This window comes from Argopecten irradians, chromosome 2 (assembly GCF_041381155.1).
Source record: "Argopecten irradians isolate NY chromosome 2, Ai_NY, whole genome shotgun sequence".
NCBI lineage: Eukaryota > Metazoa > Mollusca > Bivalvia > Pectinida > Pectinidae > Argopecten > Argopecten irradians.
Window position 1 is genome coordinate 2266210 of NC_091135.1, and position 20937 is coordinate 2287146.

Sequence of the window (20937 nt, forward strand, 5' to 3'; positions counted from 1 at the left end):
AAGAACATATTGACGTTTTTGTTACACTGCAAGTTATCGTCTATTATCAGAAACATATATAAGCATATATGTTTCTGCAATTAAAGTGAACAGTCGGGCAAGGATGGCTAAATTCGGTAAAAATGTTGTGAATGTATCCAGTATGATTTCTTATGAAATGGAAAAATAAAATCTCTCGTCAAAATCTGTCTGTGTACGAAGAAATTAATTTAAAGTATGGAAATTCTAAAACGTCCTCCCGGCTCACTATGTCCGTAATTACATTTCCACGCAGCCTCGCTTTCAATGCTTTCAACTTTTTTTTACTTTAATGGTCAGAACTGGGAAACTAAGCAGAACTTGGCCGTCGTATTAATATGTGAGAACTTTTGGAAGGCTAATGAAGGCATTTAGACTGGTTTTCTTTGCCTGACTATTCACTTTAAACAAAAACTAAATAACGGAAGAATATTTCAAACATATTCAAACATATTCAAATATAGAACAAATGCACGTACCTTTCTACAATATTTGTACATTATATTGTACGCAAACTACGTACACATTTTAGATGAAAAAGATATTTTATATAGATCTATTCCAAAAGAAACAATGCCAGATTTATCCATGTAAACTTTTTATTCGGGTCTATACAGTAAACAATATGAAGATATACAGTATCAGTATTACCATATAATATGTATAGAACTTCTTTACTAATTACATGAGCTGCGCTCTTACAAGGCTTTGCCTCAATTCATATTAGCTATATATCGCTATAATAAGGGCACAGCCCTTCGTGCCCGAAGGCACAAAGAGCGGAGCACTTCTAAGGTAACGCATACATCAAAATAATAAGAAAAAACACAAACTTCAAAATTCAATCCTACACACGGACAGCTTCAGTTTACGGCCGCCATTTTTTTAATCCAATGTAAACAAGAGATCCCAGAGGGATCTTGGCGCCCACCAAAGAATGATCTACGTCTGACAATAGAAAGAGGGATCTTTTCTCTGCTTTCAAACTTTTACTACATATGAAATTTGAGAAAGATCTTTTCAGTACTTTCTGAGATATATAGCACTAACAAACTTCAATTATCAAAATCCAAGATGGCTACCTGCAGTTGGCCATCTTGTTGACCGATCGGTCCCAAAATGCAATATGCAGGTCCTAGGAGAACCTACATATAAAATTTGAGACTGATCACTTCAGTACTTTCTAAGCGTTAACAAACTTCAATTATCAAAATTCAAAATGGTGGCCTGTCGGCCATCTTGTTGACCGATCGGTCCCAAAATGTGACATGCACAACTAGGGACCTAAGGGAACCTGCACATGAAATTTGAGACATATCCCTTCAGTACTTTCTGAGAAATAGCGGTAACAAACTTTACCTATCAAAATCCAAGATGGCGGCCTTGCAGCCATCTTGTTGACCGATCCGTCCCAAAATGCAATATGCACAATTAGGGCCCTAGGGAAACCTACATGTGAAATTTGAGAGAGATCCCTTCAGTACTTTCTGAGAAATAGCGGTAACAAACTTTACCTATCAAAATCCAAGATGGCGGCCTTGCGGCCATCTTGTTGACCGATCCGTCCCAAAATGCAATATGCACAACTAGGGCCCTAGGGAAACCTACATGTGAAATTTGAGAGAGATCCCTTCAGTACTTTCTGAGAAATAGCGGTAACAATCTTTAAATATTAAAATCCAAGATGGCGGCCTGGCGGCCATCTTGTTGACCGATCCGTCCCAAAATGCAATATGCACAACTAGGGCCCTAGGGAAACCTACATGTGAAATTTGAGATAGATCCCTTCAGTACTTTCTGATAAATAGCGGTAACAAACTTTACCTACCAAAATCCAAGATGGCGGCCTGGCGGCCATCTTGTTTACCGATCCGTCCCAAAATGCAATATGCACAACTAGGGCCCTAGGGGAACCTACATGTGAAATTTGAGAGAGATCCCTTCAGTACTTTCCGAGAAATAGCGGTAACAAACTTTAACTATCAAAATCCAAGATGGCGGCCTGGCGGCCATCTTGTTATCCGATCGGTCCTAAAATGCAATATGCACAACTAGGGCCCTAGGGGAACCTACATATGAAATTTGAGAAAGATCCTTTCAGCCCTTTCTGAGAAATAGCGGTAACAAGAAATGTTAACGGACGGAAGGACGGACGGACGGAAGGACGGACCACGGACAAAAAGTGATTTGAATAGCCCACCATCTGATGATGGTGGGCTAAAAATCCCATCAGGGTGAATGTGATGCTTGAAGTCAGCTTATAATATCATCAAACGATTCAAACGCTTTTAAGATCCGACTAACGTAATCTTCATCAGGTAAAAGCTCAGTGCTGTTGCTCTTTATTTGCAAGTGTTCAAGTGATAGACTTCCTTCCAATATCATCACCTGACCAAAAACAGCACATCTGTTACAGAAATGAAAAAAAAATTCCTTCTCAAATGGGGGTTTTGGGACAAAGATAGAGTGTGAATATAAGGGGGGAAAAACCAGAAAATTTGGCTCCGTTATTTCCATAAATTGAACTTTTTAACATTGCATAATTAATGCTAACTGAAACATTAGACGGCGCCCTTTAAGGCCTTGCCTTCAGTCATATTAGCAATAAATATACATGTGCCCAACCTGCTTAGTTTTGGACAGATCATGGTTATGAAATTCTAGTTTCATACATACTACAATTGGAATGAATATTGATAAAATACATCTATATATATCAAAGAATATATGTACAAAAATTGTTTTAATATAGACTGCTGTTATAGAGAAAAATGAAAATAACCAAAGCAGGGCGTGGGTCTGCAGCCCGGGATACAAGATTTAGCTACCATCCCCTCCCGTACCAAATCATCGTACCAAGAATTATGTTTATTACCGATTTCTCGACAATAAAACAAGCTCAATTATAATTTTGGTATGGTTAGATTTGAAATTCAATTTTACACCAATGTGTCAAATATCAGCACACCTTTTTTGGGTGATCAGGTGGTGTAGTGGTTAAGCCGCTCACCTTTCACCTCGCTGGCCGGGGTTCAATTCCCGGCACAGACGTGAAAAGGTTAGGGGTCACCCGATCACATGGGTTTTCTCCAAGCACTCCGGTTTCCTCCCACACTAAGACCCCTCGCGCGCATACATCTGGGCCATCAAGAGTGATTTGCATAAGTTGTATAACTTGTTTCATAATCGATGTAAAAGAAATAAAGTTTATTTGTTATAAGGCCTTGCCTTCAGTCATATTAGCGATAAATAAACATGTGCTCAAACTACTATGTATATGTAAAATATTTATATTTCAAATCCTTACATCGTGCATATTTTTAAAATCTTGTTGTATTTACGTTCTATATTAATATAATCCAGCGAACGTTTGTTTTGTTATCGTTGGCTCCATTTTGTAATCCAGGATATTCCTTTTGGGAATCCCTTTCGGTTGGAGCGACGATTCTAATTGGCTGATATTTTTGGATCAAGTTATTTTTCCATGTTTACCTGTAGTCATCTTACCTGGAATATTTTGACACTTCGCACGTGCATTTGGATGCATATCATTAAATTACTCTATAAAACTAGGTGTTTGGGCTCGATCTATATGACAGTCTAGCAGAAGCTTTCGCATAGCTGGCTGACTCGTCTCTCTCTACTCTAGCAGGTTAATACTATATGTGTAGGACATTAGTTAAATTTCGGCCCTATACATCCCAATCTGATTTAAATACAGATCCTTATTATCACTACGTTGGATAAGAGGATCTGAGAACATCGCATTAGGGGTCCCGTCATGATGACCTTTTGAAATGGCCAATCAAATTGGCACTGCCAGAATCTTGACTGGGGACGAAATAGTTTGAAAAAACTGTCCAAATTATTTTCTTGTATGTAGTCATCTCGCCCGAAGTGCACAACAAAGCTAATTGTATATGTATACTGGGGCGAAAAGACGTTTTCAATTGATGTTGTAACTTGTAGAAACTGCATTTGCTCTCAAGTACACGTGGTATAAAGGTCATCTGGACGTGACCCCTTATGGGATATTGTCAGATCCTCATATCCAACGTAGTGATAATAAGGATCTGTATTTTAATCAGATTGTATATGTCCAAATTGTCAGTATGTTATAGATTAGTACTATTGGGGACTGGGTGGTCTTCTCCCACGGTAGGCATATGTTAACTTTTGTAGTCAGGGTATTTTTATGTTACAGGGTCGGGCCGGGTGGTTGTTATGCACAGTGCACGTATAGGGGAAATGACCCAAATTTCGATCAGCCTAGACTTGCAGTAGCCCCCATGCACACATAGTTTGTAGTCATCAAACTTTGGATAACATTAATTCATTTAGACACTTGTCAGTATCCGTTATCATATTGGTTTCAAGCCCTGTGGTGCACTGACAATTAATCATTTCCCCTAATGTAGGTCTGTTCAGTCTACATTAGTAGGGATTTCGTCAGCCCTTCAGTTGTACATATTCTTTGATTCGTTCATTCATGTACTTCATATTAATAAACGTTACCTACTGTGTTGTCGTTTCATTAATCTGTAGCCAGCATTCGTATTCGAGACAGAACCACAGAGTCAGCGAACCTAAAAATCACTATACGAGGTCTATACGTTTGGGCTGAACACCCAAAACTTTTACATATAAGTTACTGTATGTAGAGTAGACCAATACATGTTTCTGGTTTTGGACATAATGAACTTATTGAATGTTAAGGATCAAAGCTCCTTATTCTTGGACATTGAAACTCATAAATCTTGGAACACTATGCTCCTAATATTTGACAGATCATGAAATTGCAATCATGGGCCATTTTCGATTATGTGGTTTGACTGGTTGGACCTAGTTGTTCGTTTATTAATTAAAGTGTAAAAAAAAAAATTAAAGTGTACACGGAATGGAAAATAATATTTAGATATGTTATTCTGTTTGATCTCCTGACAAGAATGTTGAAAACTGCATCAAAATCGGCCGCTTCAGTACCGAGATACAGCCCTCCGAAGTGCTTGATTTTTACCTGTATATCGACTGCTAATCAGGGAATCGGCCGCTCACGCTGATTTGAGGAATAACCGGATGTGACGTCACGAGGACAACGGCAGTCAGGTGTTTGGTAGAGGGGTTATAGCAAAAAGGGGGACATATATGTATTCCTGAAATGGGGTTACCAGAATTTTACAAATATATATACAGTATACAGTTATGTTGACCATTTAATTATATATATAATAGGAAATATTACAACTGAAATCAGGCTAAATACATTTGTAGATAAGCGGAAACATGTATACGTTATTTATGTTTCTGGTACATTTAACTAGAGATCTTATCTCTGTTTTAACAACTTTCTAAATTATCAAACCTCGGGAATATTCCATTTTCATAATGTGATCTAAAAAGGGACGAATTAGAAAAATGATAGTTATATAATTATTCATTTGAATATGTTTCTGTATAAATAAAAATTCTCTCTAGGCCTATGGATTTCAACAGAAATATATGTATGTATGTTTCTGATTTCAAGAACCAACATAACGAAAAGAAAATCTTTTAAATGTATTTCATAGTTCAATACACGTAGATATCATAGACATAAATTAGGAGGGGAGTAAAAAATGGATATCCGAAATCTACTATCAGAAATATCAAAATTCTGACATTGAGCATTATATTTGCATTGCTCTTTCTCGACATGCCATTTGTAGATAATTTTGTAGTTTTTGTTATAAAAATACATTTACGTGTAACCAGAACATATAAACAAGACAAATGTATAATGAGTCTTTCTGAAATATATACTGTACATCTAGTAATTGATACACTTGTTATATGTTATGTTAGAACGGTATATTTTACTATAAACCAGGGATTTTTAAGTGTAAACAAATATTACATTATACAACAATTGCATAATGGTCCATCGCTAACTTACCTGTGATCTTACTTTTGACACCTGACGCGAGCTAATCAACAAAGCGTGACAGGTCACTAAACATCTTTCTTACGTAATCTGGTTAGCCCCCTCATTAGTCTCGGTTGACCACGCGGTTTAGTTACTGCAGTATACAGGTATAGAGATTAATGCAGCACGACATTGGCTATTTGGAATGACAGTTCTGTTTTTGTTCTGTATTTGATACCTGCTTCTTGGATTAGACTTGTCACTTAGACATCTTCAGTCTCATTGTTTTCGTCTGACCCGTGCATGATTTATTTTTCAATTAAAGACACTAATGAATGAACTTGAGCGAAATATCAACAAGTCATCGAGTGTACTCTATTATATGTAAGCTGAATATATTTCGTCAAAAAACAAATAGATCGATTTCAGATGTAGATGCATTTACATATATGCAAAAAATTCTGTTTGGAATCATAACTTAATCGTATGGGCAGGTTTTATAAAAAAAAAAGTCAGAAATCTGTTAAGCGGGTTTGACCAGTAGACATTCAAAGACCCGAGTCGGGCTTTGGATAACATAATCAAGAATCCTTGATATAATATTCACATATATGTGGTTCCAACCACTAGGGCTGAAATCACAGGGGGCCAACTCAATGAAAATGGATGTTGTCATACATTTTTTGTATTTGGAGGATGGACTGATGAGTATATATGACAGTCATATGATTTTTTTTTCGAAAAATACGAGATTTGAAAAATTATTAAAAAATCGGGATATTTACTATAAAACAGAAAAGGGACGACAGTCGCCATATTGAATTTTTTACCCCCACCTCGATTAAAGTTAATTTTTTCACAATAGTATACCTTTTTTCCTAGAGTCATAATCACGCATCAGTCCTCCGATAATCCATAATCACACACAAACCATGCAAAAGCATATAAACGATGTCTATATAGTCAAACGCAATATTTTAATCCAAAATTACCGGCGCTGTCTGACTTGTGACATCGAAAGCAACGTCCTAGTGAAGAGCGATTAGAGTGACTTCCCCTGCAGTGTAATTCAATGGGTTTAGTCAGAGGTATTCCGATACATTTTAATATTCAAATTTTCCGCGAAAACAAACGTATCGGAATATCTCTGATTAAACCCATTGAATTACACTGCAGGGGAAGTCACTCTAATCGCTCTTCACTAGGACGTTGCTTTCGATGTCACAAGTCAGACAGCGCCGGTAATTTTGGATTAAAATATTGCGTTTGACTATATAGACATCGTTTATATGCTTTTGCATGGTTTGTGTGTGATTATGGATTATCGGAGGACTGATGCGTGATTATGACTCTAGGAAAAAAGGTATACTATTGTGAAAAAATTAACTTTAATCGAGGTGGGGGTAAAAAATCCAATATGGCGACTGTCGTCCCTTTCTCTGTTTTATAGTAAATATCCCGATTTTTTAATAATTTTTCAAATCTCGTATTTTTCGAAAAAAAAATTACATGACTGTCATATATACTCATCAGTCCATCCTCCAAATACAAAAAATGTATGACAACATCCATTTTCATTGAGTTGGCCCCCTGTGGCTGAAATGATTCATCGCGATACACATTGAATCGCGATATTTGTATGTCGATACGATTTTACGATACAGCCTTGCCGTTTCGGTTCGATACAATGCAATCTTTAGACTCACACTTAAAGCAATAAATCTTAGCCATATCAATATAATCAGACACTGGGATCACAACCAAAAGAGGTGTAAACACTCCCTGACCATCTCCCCACCTGTTTTGATTAACAGCCTGAGCCTATTAAGCCTGGTAGTGAGCTAGTGTCACTACTCAAGTGTGTCTGTTACAGAAGTCGACCAGCTGGTCGCGGCGGATTTGGAAACAATCTACCAATATTTAAAGCCCTTACAATAAATGGAATGACTACAGCTAGTAAGAATCACATCAATAGCAAACACTTTTCACATTTGTTAATGGTTTACTCACGTTTTCAGTGTTAAATAGGCCTACATTGGCTGATGGAAGTCATACAATTTGCAATCGTAATGGCCGCCATTTTGGTATTTGGTAATTGTAACAAAGGAGTCGGATAGGTATAACAAATTCGGATTTAAATTAAATTTTATTAATGTTATATGGCCTACTACTCAAATGTCAATAAATTTTACTAGTATAAAAACAATTTGTATTGAAATTTTATGAACACAGATTTTTTTTTTCTCTTAAACATAATTAAATGTAATAATTTAATTAGTAGGTCAAAATTTTTTTTATTAGTAATTTAATTAGTAGGTCAAAAGATTTTTTATCAGTATTTTAGGTATATAGCTAGTTGTTTTGAGAACAAGCTCACAATAAAATGATAATTATTTATAGTTTTGAATCCTGTTCAATTAATTTAAAGAGATATTTGAATATACTAATTAAATCTCTGATTTAAATAAGTATATTATTGCTTTAGAATTATTTCAAGTAGACATATGAACTTAGTATTATTATTTTTTGTTACAGTTAGATGGCTACATATACTTATACACATGATCAAGTAATCAATTTTTTTTTTACCTTTTTTGTAATAATTGGAAAAATTTATGTTTGTTTACATCAAACATAAAAAATGTCTCTTTTAGGTATGATTTATTAATGCTTTAGTTGTACATTTTAAAATCCAGATGTAAAAAAACTGTTGAAAACGCAAGATGGCACAAAACAGAAGTATCGTATCGAAAATAATCGAATCGATAGGCATGTATCGTGATACGTATCGTATCGGAGTACTGGTGTATCGTTGCAGCCCTACCAACCACCGCAGATATACAACGTACGTGGATTATTATGAACATTTTATTGTGTAAAACTATGCAGTAATTGCGTAGAGATGTTCATTTATCTAAGACAGGTACATCAATATACATGTATGCATGGCATAAATCCCTGTTTTCAAGCGTTTTTCAAACTCATATATGTGATTAAGGATAATATTAAATAGGTATTGGACATGAACACAGGTATTTGTGTCTTCAAAATTGATATTTACAAACAGATAGTTTATATTAGATGGCAGACACCAAAAATCGCCTCTCTATCTTATGCGAGTGGAATAGGTCCCGTTGTCCTCGTGACGTCACAGGTCAGGGGTCCCGAAACAGGGTCGATGGCTTGGGGCTTCAGGTGTGTTTTAGAGAAAAGTCGCATTATCTCTATTACCGTAATCGCTATGAAACACGTACTTTCTCCATTCTAAATTTTATCCAAAGACGCATTTATCAAGCCTTATATACCAAACCATTCCGTGTACACTTTAAGACGGACCTGGAAATTTTATGTTGTTTTCAGACGAGCCTTGACAAAGCCCTCACAGGCCTGTATCAAAAACTGCAGGTCCGCAAGGATTTATACTTAAAATAGTGACTTTAGCCAACGGTCGAACCGGTTGTTCCGAATAAACGAAAACGGCCCTGGTTTCACACATATAACCAGGTCGGGGAGAAGTCCTGATTTGGCTATTATAGCCAAATACGGCTATAATAGCCAAATATAGCTATATAAACCAGTGTTCAATCTACGATTATTTTTCGTGGGTCCTTTTCAATGGTTTTTGTAAAAACAATGGGTCCCACAGTGTTATAGATACCCATTCCCAGAAATTTCATGGGTCCTTTTAAAATTCTGTGAGTCCAGGACTCGGGATGCGCATGTAGATTGATCACTGATAAACAGTGGCAAAACGCATTGATTCTTCAAGAAGAGGTATATGTTGCAAAAAGCGAGAGTTTTTGGCGCTATGTACGTTATCCTTGTCCTAAGTTGATACGATAACAAGGTTAAAATGAAAAACTCACCTGTGCATTTGTCTGTAAAATCATCGTTTTTCTAGCAGGAAATTGCAATTGTTGTCTGCATTTGCTTATTAACCAATTTCTAATCCATCTGAAGGTCACAATAACTTGCACATGTTCTCCCACATTTGTGCCAATCGAGTCAGAGTCGCTTCAACCGGAACGGGATTTATAGGACTTTTTTTCCCTTTTTGACCGGCGGCCGAAAATGTCAATGGGCCGACTTGGGTATGGTCCGAGTTCTCCTTCAGTTAGAGTTAATCCCCTTTGTTCATTCTGTTATCATGGCGATAAAAACCAGGGATTTTACACAAATTGCACAGGTGAGGTAAACAGACTACAATTTTCCTTTTTACGGTAAAACTTGGTTTTACCAGTATTGGGATCGCAATTCCGGAACTAGCTTTTTCCCCCCCCCCGGCTGGTGTCGTGAAGAATAAACTGAATAACCACACATTTGTGGTATATGTAGTTGTAATTTGCACCCAGATACAATATAAACTAGTTTAGAATCATTCTGTAAACTTATTTCAGTAGCATCAATATCATTTTGAGTGGATTGCGAAGAAAATAAGAAAATATAGTGAACGGCATTTCATTATTAAGTTAATAATATTCGCCACATAAATAACAGATACAAGTGGTGTCGTGGTAAGTCCTGTGCGTTCTATGCGGACGGCCCGGGTTCAACCCTTATCGTCGGCAGATTATTTATATATTTTTTTTATTTCATATTTTTATTTGTTGTTAATTCACCATTCTTGAAAATAATCTTTTATTTTGTCTTTTTATTTATTTTTGTTTTATTTTATTTTCCAAAAGTTTTTACACTAAATTACGAACATCCCACTATTACGGCCACTTATTTTCAGTTCCGATTTTTTTTTCTCTTCAGAAATACAATCACACCGCTATTCCGTTTTACGACCAATTTTCATAGTCCCAACGACCACTAAATTAACACTAATTGACCCTTTGATTATGACCACAGGCACATATGACTTCACACCTCGCTGTGCCTCACCTTCCCGCACGCAGCAACCCGTGGACAACTACCCGCAGGTACATCAGTCAGTCTTTTGTTTCCGTCGACCTAATTATCAGATTATCTACCTGTACTAGGAGAGTGTTAATCGCCATCATTTGCATACTTGTGACTGGCAGTTGACGTGATCGAAACCACAAGTAATGCAACGTTCTTTCGATAGCCCTGGTGGCGAGATCGAACGATTTAGGCAGTTCTTTCTCATACGTGTAACGCCAATGGAATTAAAATTCTTTAATGTATGAGATATCTTGATCTTATTTCAGATATTTATGAAGTACCGTACGTCAATCATCTCATTTCAATAGATGTGTCATCTATTTTGTTGCGGTAAACAATTGGTGTTTTGCATTAGTTAAAAGTACGCTTGACTATTGCACAGTAGTCTTTCAAACACTTTACCGATTGTGATCGTAAGTTATTATATTTGACCAATCATTGCACATGGCGGGATAATTAAAATCGATTTACGTAAATATTAATGATAATTTACACAGATCAATACCAATTTTAAAACACATAGATTCTCATTTACCTCAGGTGATACTATGTGATGATTAAACCAGAGACATAGATAATTTAATAACTATCTAAATCTCTGATTAAACTAACGATATGTATTTGAATTATAATCAAAACATAATAGAAAATAATGTCTAGAAAAGTATTTTCATTTAGATTGTCAACAATTACTTCAGTGAAATTCAGTTTAAGATTTAAATAAGCACACACCATTAACTTTATTTAATGAAAAAATATGTCTATGCTCTAGAAATAAATGGTATAGTCATTATATGTCCCTAATTTATCAAACTTTAAAAAATATTTGTAAATATTGGTTTTGATTAGATACGCATGCATTAAAATATGATATGATTAAGATTCTAATGGCCGACAAAACTAATTGATCAAATATATAGTAATTTGCAAATTTATCTTAACCAAAATATATCAAACTGGTTTTTTCCCCACACGTACATGTACATACTCAGCATACTATGTTATGTTTCTTATGTTTTTTTTTTATATATAAATGTAATGTATATGTCATGTCAAGTTTATGTTGATGTCCCATGTATTTGTAAATGTGTTAAATGCAAAAAAAGGAACATAAAATAAAAAAAATATATATATAATATACATTTATATATACATGTATATTGCATTTTTCATAAAATTTCAATTTTGAAACAAAAAATACAGTACATATATTATGTACCGGTCAGCTAGGATACAGAGTTTCTGTTCTTGATCGTCATGATCATAGAAGAAACCTGGTCCACCTCAGAATTAAGACCACCTCGCTATTAAGACCACTTTTACTGAGACCACTGGGTGATTTTAATAGATAGGTTTTAATGTAAATACTGTTATACATATTCTCAACACATGTTATATAATGTTTCTGACGTCCCTTGCTCATACACATTTTCATTTACAGCGGTTCGGAGCGGTAGGGAGCTGGGTTTTCGAGAAAAATATTTCAAAGATTAAAGGATAGATAACCACCCCATATATACATCTCTTCGCATCTGTAGCAGTGTGCAGCCAAACGTGAAGGTGTGATACATTGATCATGACCACATCAAAACAATAAGCAGTGATCTAGAGTTGGCTGTTCTATTGTTTAGAGGATTAAGTGTCATTTTATAACGAAATCTTATCGTTTGGTTGTTTATGCAAATTAAATGACAAAATTCGGAGGTGATTATTTAAAATATAACTGAAATTGTAATACATGTACGTACTATTCTGTACTAGGCAAAGGTACTTATATAATTTGTAACACAATGTTTTTTTCAGAGTAGATTATCATGTCAAAGTAAAACTGCTGAGTGAATCTGCTATAATATATATTGAAACCACTGAAGCTTATAATTTTCGTTACTGTAAAGGAAATTTTAGAAATATCAACCCATTCCAAATGATTCGACTGAACTAATTAAGTCTTCCCATCTTCTCCTCCCGGTAGGAGTATGTTATTTTTTCATTACATTGTACAGATCAATATGAAATATTTAATGTAAGTAGGAAACAAATTTGACATATTTCAGAGTCAGCCTAATTCAGGTATTCTCTGATAGCAGATAATAAAACCGTGATATTCCACAAAATTAGTACTAATCTGATAGATTTGTATCAATTCATCAAAACAGTAAAAAGTAAGCGTGTCACTATCCTTCATTAAATCATATACCAAAATTATGTTTTTCTTGAACCAAGCCTTATAAGAACAGTTTTTTCTACCAATATTCATATTTCAAAGTAAATTATCATGTTCAAGCCTTACGAAAACAGTTATGGAACCAATAGTCAAATTTCAAAGTAAATTTATCATGTCAAAGTAAAGTTTCTGAGTGAATTTGCGATCCGAATTTTGGACCTATCCTTGCTCCAATTTTTGCTGAACAACTTTCCATAATGTTTAATACTAAAAAGTAAGAAGATATTTACAAATTGTAGTTAGAAAAGGACACTGATGACAATATCTGTCATTTAGGTAACTCGTGCCGTTACCGTTTGTTAGAATATATGTTGTAATGTACTACAAACTTGATAGACATAGAGAAAAATATTAACATGTTTTGACAAAAAACATCCTTCGTGCCATTTACATGTCGTTTAGTTAATTAACTCAGGTTATTTAGTTTTATAGTTAATATATATACATTCATGTACTTGAAACTTGATAAAGCATATACCGGTAAACAGCTGATAGCTGACAGAGATTTTTTTTCTCTCTTTCCCACTCTTTCCCCTCTTTCTCCCTGATATGTTGCCAAAGTAGTATTAGTGAAGTTATGAAGCATGAGAGTCAACCTTTTAATGACAATATACGTTAGTTTTATATGTTACACGGTCTGACAACCATTAATTTTTGTAGTTATAGATAGTATGGTGTTCTTAAACTTGCTAGATACATTTTTGTTAAAAAGGAAATCCTTGATGTCATTCATATTAGTCATTAAAGGCCAAATACGTGTACGTTATTGCTTAAACATTATATGAGATTTTTTATATAATATAACCAGTAAGTTTTTTCTTGATATCTGAGGAATGCCTGTTTAGTTTTTAACAAAAACAAAATCAATTTAATTTGACATTACAAGTCACCATAATGCTGAAACTTTTCTTTATATAAACTTGACAACATAAATACTTCCTCTTTGATTGAAGGTTCTGCACTGAAATGCATTATGTGTATTTAGAATAACTAGACCTGTACAAAATGTGAGAAAATAAATCAATGTGATAAATTATTACGACCAAATAAAAACAATTATTTGTATTAGTTTTTCAGCCTTAGTTTAAGTCCTTTTTTTGGTTGGATCGTTTTCCAATTTGCAGTTATACTGATAATATAACCATTGACTTATCAATCTTTTTAAACACTCGAATCAACTCCTATCATCCAGAAGTTTTACCGCAGCAGTACTTTCAGTACTTTGATTGTAATAACTAAGAACATAGATCATATTCCAATTTACTGTAAAACTCGCTTTTTGTTTTAAATACATTTTTCGGCAGATTCCATGTGTTTTGCCACTGTTTATATAGCTATATTTGGCTATTATAGCCGTATTTGGCTATTATAGCCAAATCAGGACTTCTCCCCGACCTGATAACGTTAACTTTACCTGCAGAAGTGCTGCTTCCAACATTGGTGATAGGCCGAGAGTGAGATGAAATAACGGTATACAGTCTATGAAGCCTAATTGTCTATGACCTTTAGACTGAGAACTTTCTGCAATTAGTACACCATTGACAGAGCAGTGTGGATATTTTGCAGCATGTAAAAGCAATTTACAATAAGCTTGCGTGCTAACTGTGACGTCCGCCATTTTTCATCGGAAAGATGTGAATGGTTAAAAGAGTTTCCGGTTGTATGAAAAGATTTTGCTTAAATTATATAAGAAAAATGTATTCCACAAAAATCGATTTCTATATTAGATATGTATATTGAAAAGTGGACACTAATAGTATACGCGTATTTGATACATTAACTAAACTATATATATTGTTATAAATACTTGATTATACTGTGCGCAGGAGGCAGAGGTAGCTCTGGAAGGCCATACCCTTAATTCCTACCGGTGGGGTAGGGCCTGGAACACGTACGATAATTGCGGCCCACAATCTCCGTAACCAACATGGCGGACGCAAGTAAGAGACATGTATAGGGATTCTCGATAAAAGAAACGTGTTTTTCCATTTGTTATAATCGGTGTCATATGGGATACCTGGCGCTGACACATGATTTCTCCAATCATCTATTCGGATACAGTACAATGTGTTATTGTTAGCTTGGTTCCATGTTGTGATAGAATGGTGTGAAATTTAATGATGGATTTTGTAACGGCTCCCTGAAGGCAATGCTTGTCGGTTTTTATACATTTGACAGTTACCAGTAGGCCAATGGCATGTTCGTAAAGTTAACTTATATGGACGACATAGTGAAACTGGTGGACATATATTTTCTTCATCACCTATTTCACCAGTGCAGTGCGTTAATTTAGCATGTCATGTCGGATATATATGTAGGCATATCAGATGAAAAATCAAAATCCACTAATACCAATAAAAACTCTCCAGACAAATGCAATAATGTACTCACATGTTCAATATAAGGTCATTTTTCATTGGTCAATCATATAACATGAATAATTAAGGTCATCCAATCGTACCTCAATTTCAAAATGTGTTATGAAAGGGAGATAATCCAATTTCAACACTACCATCATTGCCAACTACAATTAGCAAAGGGAGACAAACCTTACAGAATTTCTTCTACCAAATTAGTTATAGTCTATTTCGAATAACTACTTTTATAAACTTACACATCTGTTGTTTTCCCATAAAATGTACAAGTATAATTGTTCTTACCATTATTTCAAAGTATTCTTTTGTTTTCCACTTCAGGAGGAAGGCATTTAAGAATAATTCTTATCTGAAAACAAAATGCATATATTGATATGTATTTATATACAAATATTTTTCATTACTAGTAGTCAGTGCTGGGTTTGGAACAATAGATGTAGTTCAGGAAGATTATAAAATACATATTTATATATACACATTTATACACTGTCCATGTCAACACAACAAATATATACATATTTATACTTCAACATAAGAAATCAACTGTTTGTATTATTGGTAATTATGGACCAATTAAAATAGGGAAAAATTCACACCATCAATTTTTAATGTTCCTTCGTTGATGTCTGCTTTAACTTCTTCCTCTGTCAACAGCACATCTTCATCAGAGTCTGATGGACAGTTTACAGCTGGTGACCTCCAGTATCGTATCTGTAATATAAGTAGTATAATAAGTAATTCTGTTCTTATCAGTTGGATCACACAATCAAAATAAATGTTGCCATGGAGACACATGTACATTGCCATTTCAATGATTAGTTTTTACTTATCATATAGTGGTAAAAACTTTAATTTATCAAAGTATGTACCATTTGTTTTCCCTATGTACACCACTACTATTTTTGGCCCTTTTGTAATTACAAAGAACCAATAACTATTCTGCATTAAAATACATTATGAGTAATAGTTACAAAAAACAAACAATACTAATTTTTAATTTACATATATAATTTCATATTATGTGGGGAGCAACATATGGAGGGAAAGCATGCACTAGGTGTAGTGAACATGTGTATCCATCCACCATATGACTTACAAATACAAGAGTGAAAGTAATCATGCATGTTGTAATAATTTAGTCAATGCACAGTTAAAATGAGAGTTTGGGATCCTTTCCTCTTCATCACTAGAAGTCAGTGCTGGGTTTAGAGTGGATTGTGGGATTCATGCTCTTCTAACCTTGAAGAATTTATTCTCATATGCCATTACTCTTCCTGTCCATATAGTGTCATCACCATTTTCATCTGTCCAAGTGTGGCTGATGGTCTTTCCCAAGAGGTGATCTGCATAGTTGTTGTCACAGAGTCTTCTTTTACCGCTTTTCAAAATGGTGGTCATATTTTCAATAAGTTGAGATTCACCAAATATTTTTCCTTTTGCACTAAATTGGAACAAAAGCTTTTGGCTAGGCTCCACCTCAAAGATTTTTTTGAACATTATTAACTGTTTCTTTAGAATGGCAACCTTTTCCTTTTTCGATGAGATATCCTTCAGGCCTTCTTTGATTTTTTGTTCTGAGTCCCATATACCATAATGTTGAACATCTTCAATGAACTGTTTTTTGTCTTTTTCTTCTTTCTTTCGCTTCTTGACTAAACTCTCTTTTCTGTCTTCAATAATATTAAGTTGTTTCTTTCCTTAATTGGTCTTTACGTTCTTTTCCTTCCTTCTGTAATGGACGCTTGTTCCTGCGGGCCTCCAGCATTACTTTCTTTCTGTTTTCATTTGGAAGGTCTTCTAGCCACTGTGCTGTGTGATTGTTTGTGTACATGATTGTGCTTTCCATGCTTACAGTTGATATGTTTGGTGCAGATTTCAATTTGCTATCAAGTTTTCCCATGAGTCTCTCAACTGTAATGTTGTTTGGAGGACATGTCGAGCTAGTGTGTAACATTGTTTGTGATGGAGTGTTGAATTTGCCTTTGCCTAAAAAGTCTGAAAATAGATGTTTTGATTTGGTGTGTAGTGTGGTATTTAGGCGTGTGAATATGTTACATAAATGTGGAGATATATCTGTACAAAATAAACTGCGTGAAATTTGATCTTATAGAGGTGGTGCTGGAAACAGGACGGATGTTATTGTGGAAAAATAATTGTGGATTGCTGGCTCCTTCCTTGAAAATTTCTACCATTCGATAATAAACAGGTGTCATTTCCAGGGCATTTTTAATTTCATTGCCAGCTTTAATCCAATATGGTTCTGTTATGAGTTTGGATATAATACCAAGACACTGGCAAATGTTCATGATATTAGAATCTGTAAGGCAATTTAAAATGAAATGTTGTGTCATGTTTAGTGTGGTTTTACAATTTACAAAATATTCACGTAGGTATGGAGATAGAAAAAATGTTGCGGCTGCATTGTGAAATAATATGTTGAATCTGTTTCCTCTGAAATTTTTAACAGGTATTGGTATATTCTTTTCTTTCAGATATAATGAAACAAGGAGCGGATCGCCTGAACCATCTTTGAAAAATAGTTTTGATACACAGCGCAGAAAATTTGTGGTGACTGATTCCATTTTCCCACCTCCAAACGAGCTCTTTATTCCCAAATCTTTTTCGATATTCTTAATTTCTTTTTCGCAAGTATCTGAAAACTGTAAAAGTGGGTGAACTGCGCATTTAAATTCATTTCTTTCGTGGTCGGTTCCAAATTCCTGATTGATCAGATGATTCACTTTGGTTTCTGTGGCGCTGCGATCAGTCATGAAGTTTTTGATTTTGGGCTCAATTGGGTGGTGCACTCCATCTGTGATGTCGTCACACATCTGTTTGCAACTGTTAAAAAAAGTCTCCCCTTTCCCATCTGCAACTTCTTTTAATCCAAGAGTCACTGTTTTGTTTTCTGATGTAAGCTCTACACCATAAAAATGGCGCCCCTTTTTTGTTGTCGCATCCCTATGCATTGTGACGTTATCTGTTTGTTGCAAGTGTTGTGATAAATGTTGTCTGTTTACATGTGCCATCTCTGTTGTGAATTCTGTTGCTAGGGATTGACTTGGCAGGTCTTTCTCGGTAATGTCGATTCCAACTAAATTCAAAACTGATGCAATTAACGTTGCTATATGTTTCATTCCCACATTACAATTACGAAATTTAAAATACAGAGCTCTGATCTTTTCATTGTAAGGTCTTCCTTTTGTGTTGTCTCTTACGATAAAATGTGGTTGATCTAAAGGTATGCCGTTGTTGTTGCTGCTGCTGCTGCTGTTGTTGTTTGGATCCTGAAGTAGTTCATGTTCATTTTGTAATAAGTGGATTTCTGTTTTTAGTTGTTTCATCAATTCATCATTACCTGTACCTGGTATATTGCACTGGGTTCCTTGTTGGTGTGTTGGTACTGGTGTTGCTTTCTGTCTTTCTTTTGCCTTCAATTTCTGGATGGAAGCTTGTTGTCTTTTTATTTTAAGGCGTAAAGAAGGGATATTTGCACTGTGTATTTTTTGTTTTAGTCTCGTAAGTTGCATATGGACGTGTGTTAAAACTCTTTGTAGAGATAGGATTTTCTTTTGCATGGTGTCGTTGTTTTCTTTTGGTTGTGAAGAGATGGCTCTCAATGGAGGAAATACAAAATGTTTCTGTTCATATGTGTGAAGCTTGTCACAGTTTCTAGCATTTTTAAGGCGTTGAATCTCCTTTGCAACTATTTTTGCTTTGTTAGAGACACTGCAACTATTCAGTTGCTCAGGCTGATGACCAGACAATTCACACAGCAATTTATGGATTGTTTTTCTTCTTCCTGAAGATTTTTGGACAACTTCCTGAACAATTTTATGAGTGAGTTGCTTGATATTTAGTGCCATTATTAATTTAATACATTACCTGTTACAACACTGAAACGTAAAACAAATAAGAACACTTTGAAAGAGAATTTAGCTTACCCATCCATGCTTTGTAATTGTGAATGACATCCCATTTCTTTTTAAATGCATCAGCTTGTTCAATGGCTTTTGTATTGTCACATGCAGCCAAATAATCATTACTCTCAAAAATCTTGAAATTAAATATTTATGCAGAAATCTGTAACAACACTTACAATATTCTATTATTATATTATTATAAGAAATCAATGTGAGTTTTTACACATAACACTCGCACAAAAAACCTTAACCTTGTCATTTCTGACGCACATAAACAGTTTCATACAGATTCAAGAAGAAGCATTTGAACTTTCAGATGACAGGGTTGTAGACATGTCTGAAAATGTTGGGCTTTTATTGGTGGAATCACTATCTGGAAGTAAATTATGTGAATCTGTATTCCCAAATGTCCCATCATGACTAGCATGAACAACACAAACTTTACAACCACAGACGATGTCTAATGTCGAACAACTGAGAGTATGTAAAAGATTCATGTCTCTGGACACAAACACATTAACCTTGTGTATATAACTGAACATAATTGCATCACGTGTATTTGAAAAATAATATGGTGAATTTGCATCCACAATTTGTGTAATGGTTTGGTGATTATGTGTCATTGTATCTGAAACAAAAAATTATAAACATTTCAAAATTTAAATTACATTCTGATTTGGGCAATTTAATACAAAACAGAACTTTATTTTCTGAAATATAAGAATGGGGATCAACACCTTCATAATGTTGTATTGTTATACTCACCAAAGAGCAACAGGAAATGCACTAGGAGAATAATATGATTGACAGGATGGCAGCTAGACTGTATATATGTCTGTTGTTATCTGTAAATAATAAATAAAAGCAACAAAGCTAATTAGCAATTGATCACATGGTATTGAAATGACCATAATATGCAGATATACTTATGAGTACATGTGGTTCCAATGCAGTTTAGTTAAATAAGTTCTTGTTTCTGAAACAACAATTTCTTAACATTTCAAAAATTAAATTTTGATTTGGACAATGGAATACAGAATGGAACTTTTTTTGTGAAATATAGGAATGAAGTTCAACACCTTCGTTATGTTGTATTGTTATACTACCAAAGAGCAACAGGAATGCACTAGGAGAATAATGTGATGACAGGATGGCAGCTAGACTGTATATATGTCTTTTGTTATCTGTAAATAAAAATAAAAGCAACAAAGCTAATTAGCAATTGATCACATGTATTGAAATGACATAATATGCAGATATACTTATGAGTACATGTGGTTCCAATGCAGTTTAGTTAAATAAGTTCTTGTTTCTGAAACAACAATTTCTTAACATTTCAAAAATTAAATTTTGATTTGGACAATGGAAAACAGAATGGAACTTTATTTTCTGAAATATAAGAATGAACTTCAACACCTTCATTATGTTGTATTGTCATACTCACCAAAGAGCAACAGGCAATGCACTAGGAGAATATTATGATTGGCAAGATGGCAGCTAGACTATAAAGATGTCTGTTGTTATCTGTAAATAATAAATAAAAGCAACAACACTAATTAGCAATTGATCATATGGAATTCAAATGAC

The 20937-nt window shown here is 34.6% G+C and overlaps 2 protein-coding genes, 1 long non-coding RNA gene and 1 pseudogene across 3 annotated transcripts in view; all 4 read right to left on the reverse strand.

Annotated features, from left to right (window-relative positions):
• Window positions 1-14674, reverse strand: part of LOC138314120 (ER membrane protein complex subunit 8-like) — a 53283-nt gene extending 38609 nt beyond the window's left edge. Inside the window, exon 1 of the mRNA XM_069254298.1 lies at window positions 14467-14674. Within this exon, the coding sequence (XP_069110399.1) occupies window positions 14467-14670 (204 nt within the window). The 5' untranslated portion in view covers window positions 14671-14674. The remainder of the gene's footprint in view (window positions 1-14466) is intronic.
• Window positions 14675-15686: 1012 nt separating this feature from the next.
• Window positions 15687-20196, reverse strand: LOC138316852 (uncharacterized). The gene is made up of 3 exons (XR_011207666.1): window positions 20116-20196; window positions 16024-16138; window positions 15687-15776 (listed from the first exon to the last, which is right to left on the reverse strand). It is a non-coding gene; the product is annotated as an uncharacterized lncRNA (long non-coding RNA).
• On the reverse strand, window positions 16652-17381 carry LOC138312592 (uncharacterized; annotated as a pseudogene).
• LOC138312597 (uncharacterized) lies at window positions 17479-19293 on the reverse strand. The gene has a single exon (XM_069253406.1). The coding sequence runs from the start codon at window positions 19291-19293 to the stop codon at window positions 17479-17481; it is 1815 nt and encodes a 604-aa protein (XP_069109507.1).
• Window positions 20197-20937: the final 741 nt, after the last annotated feature.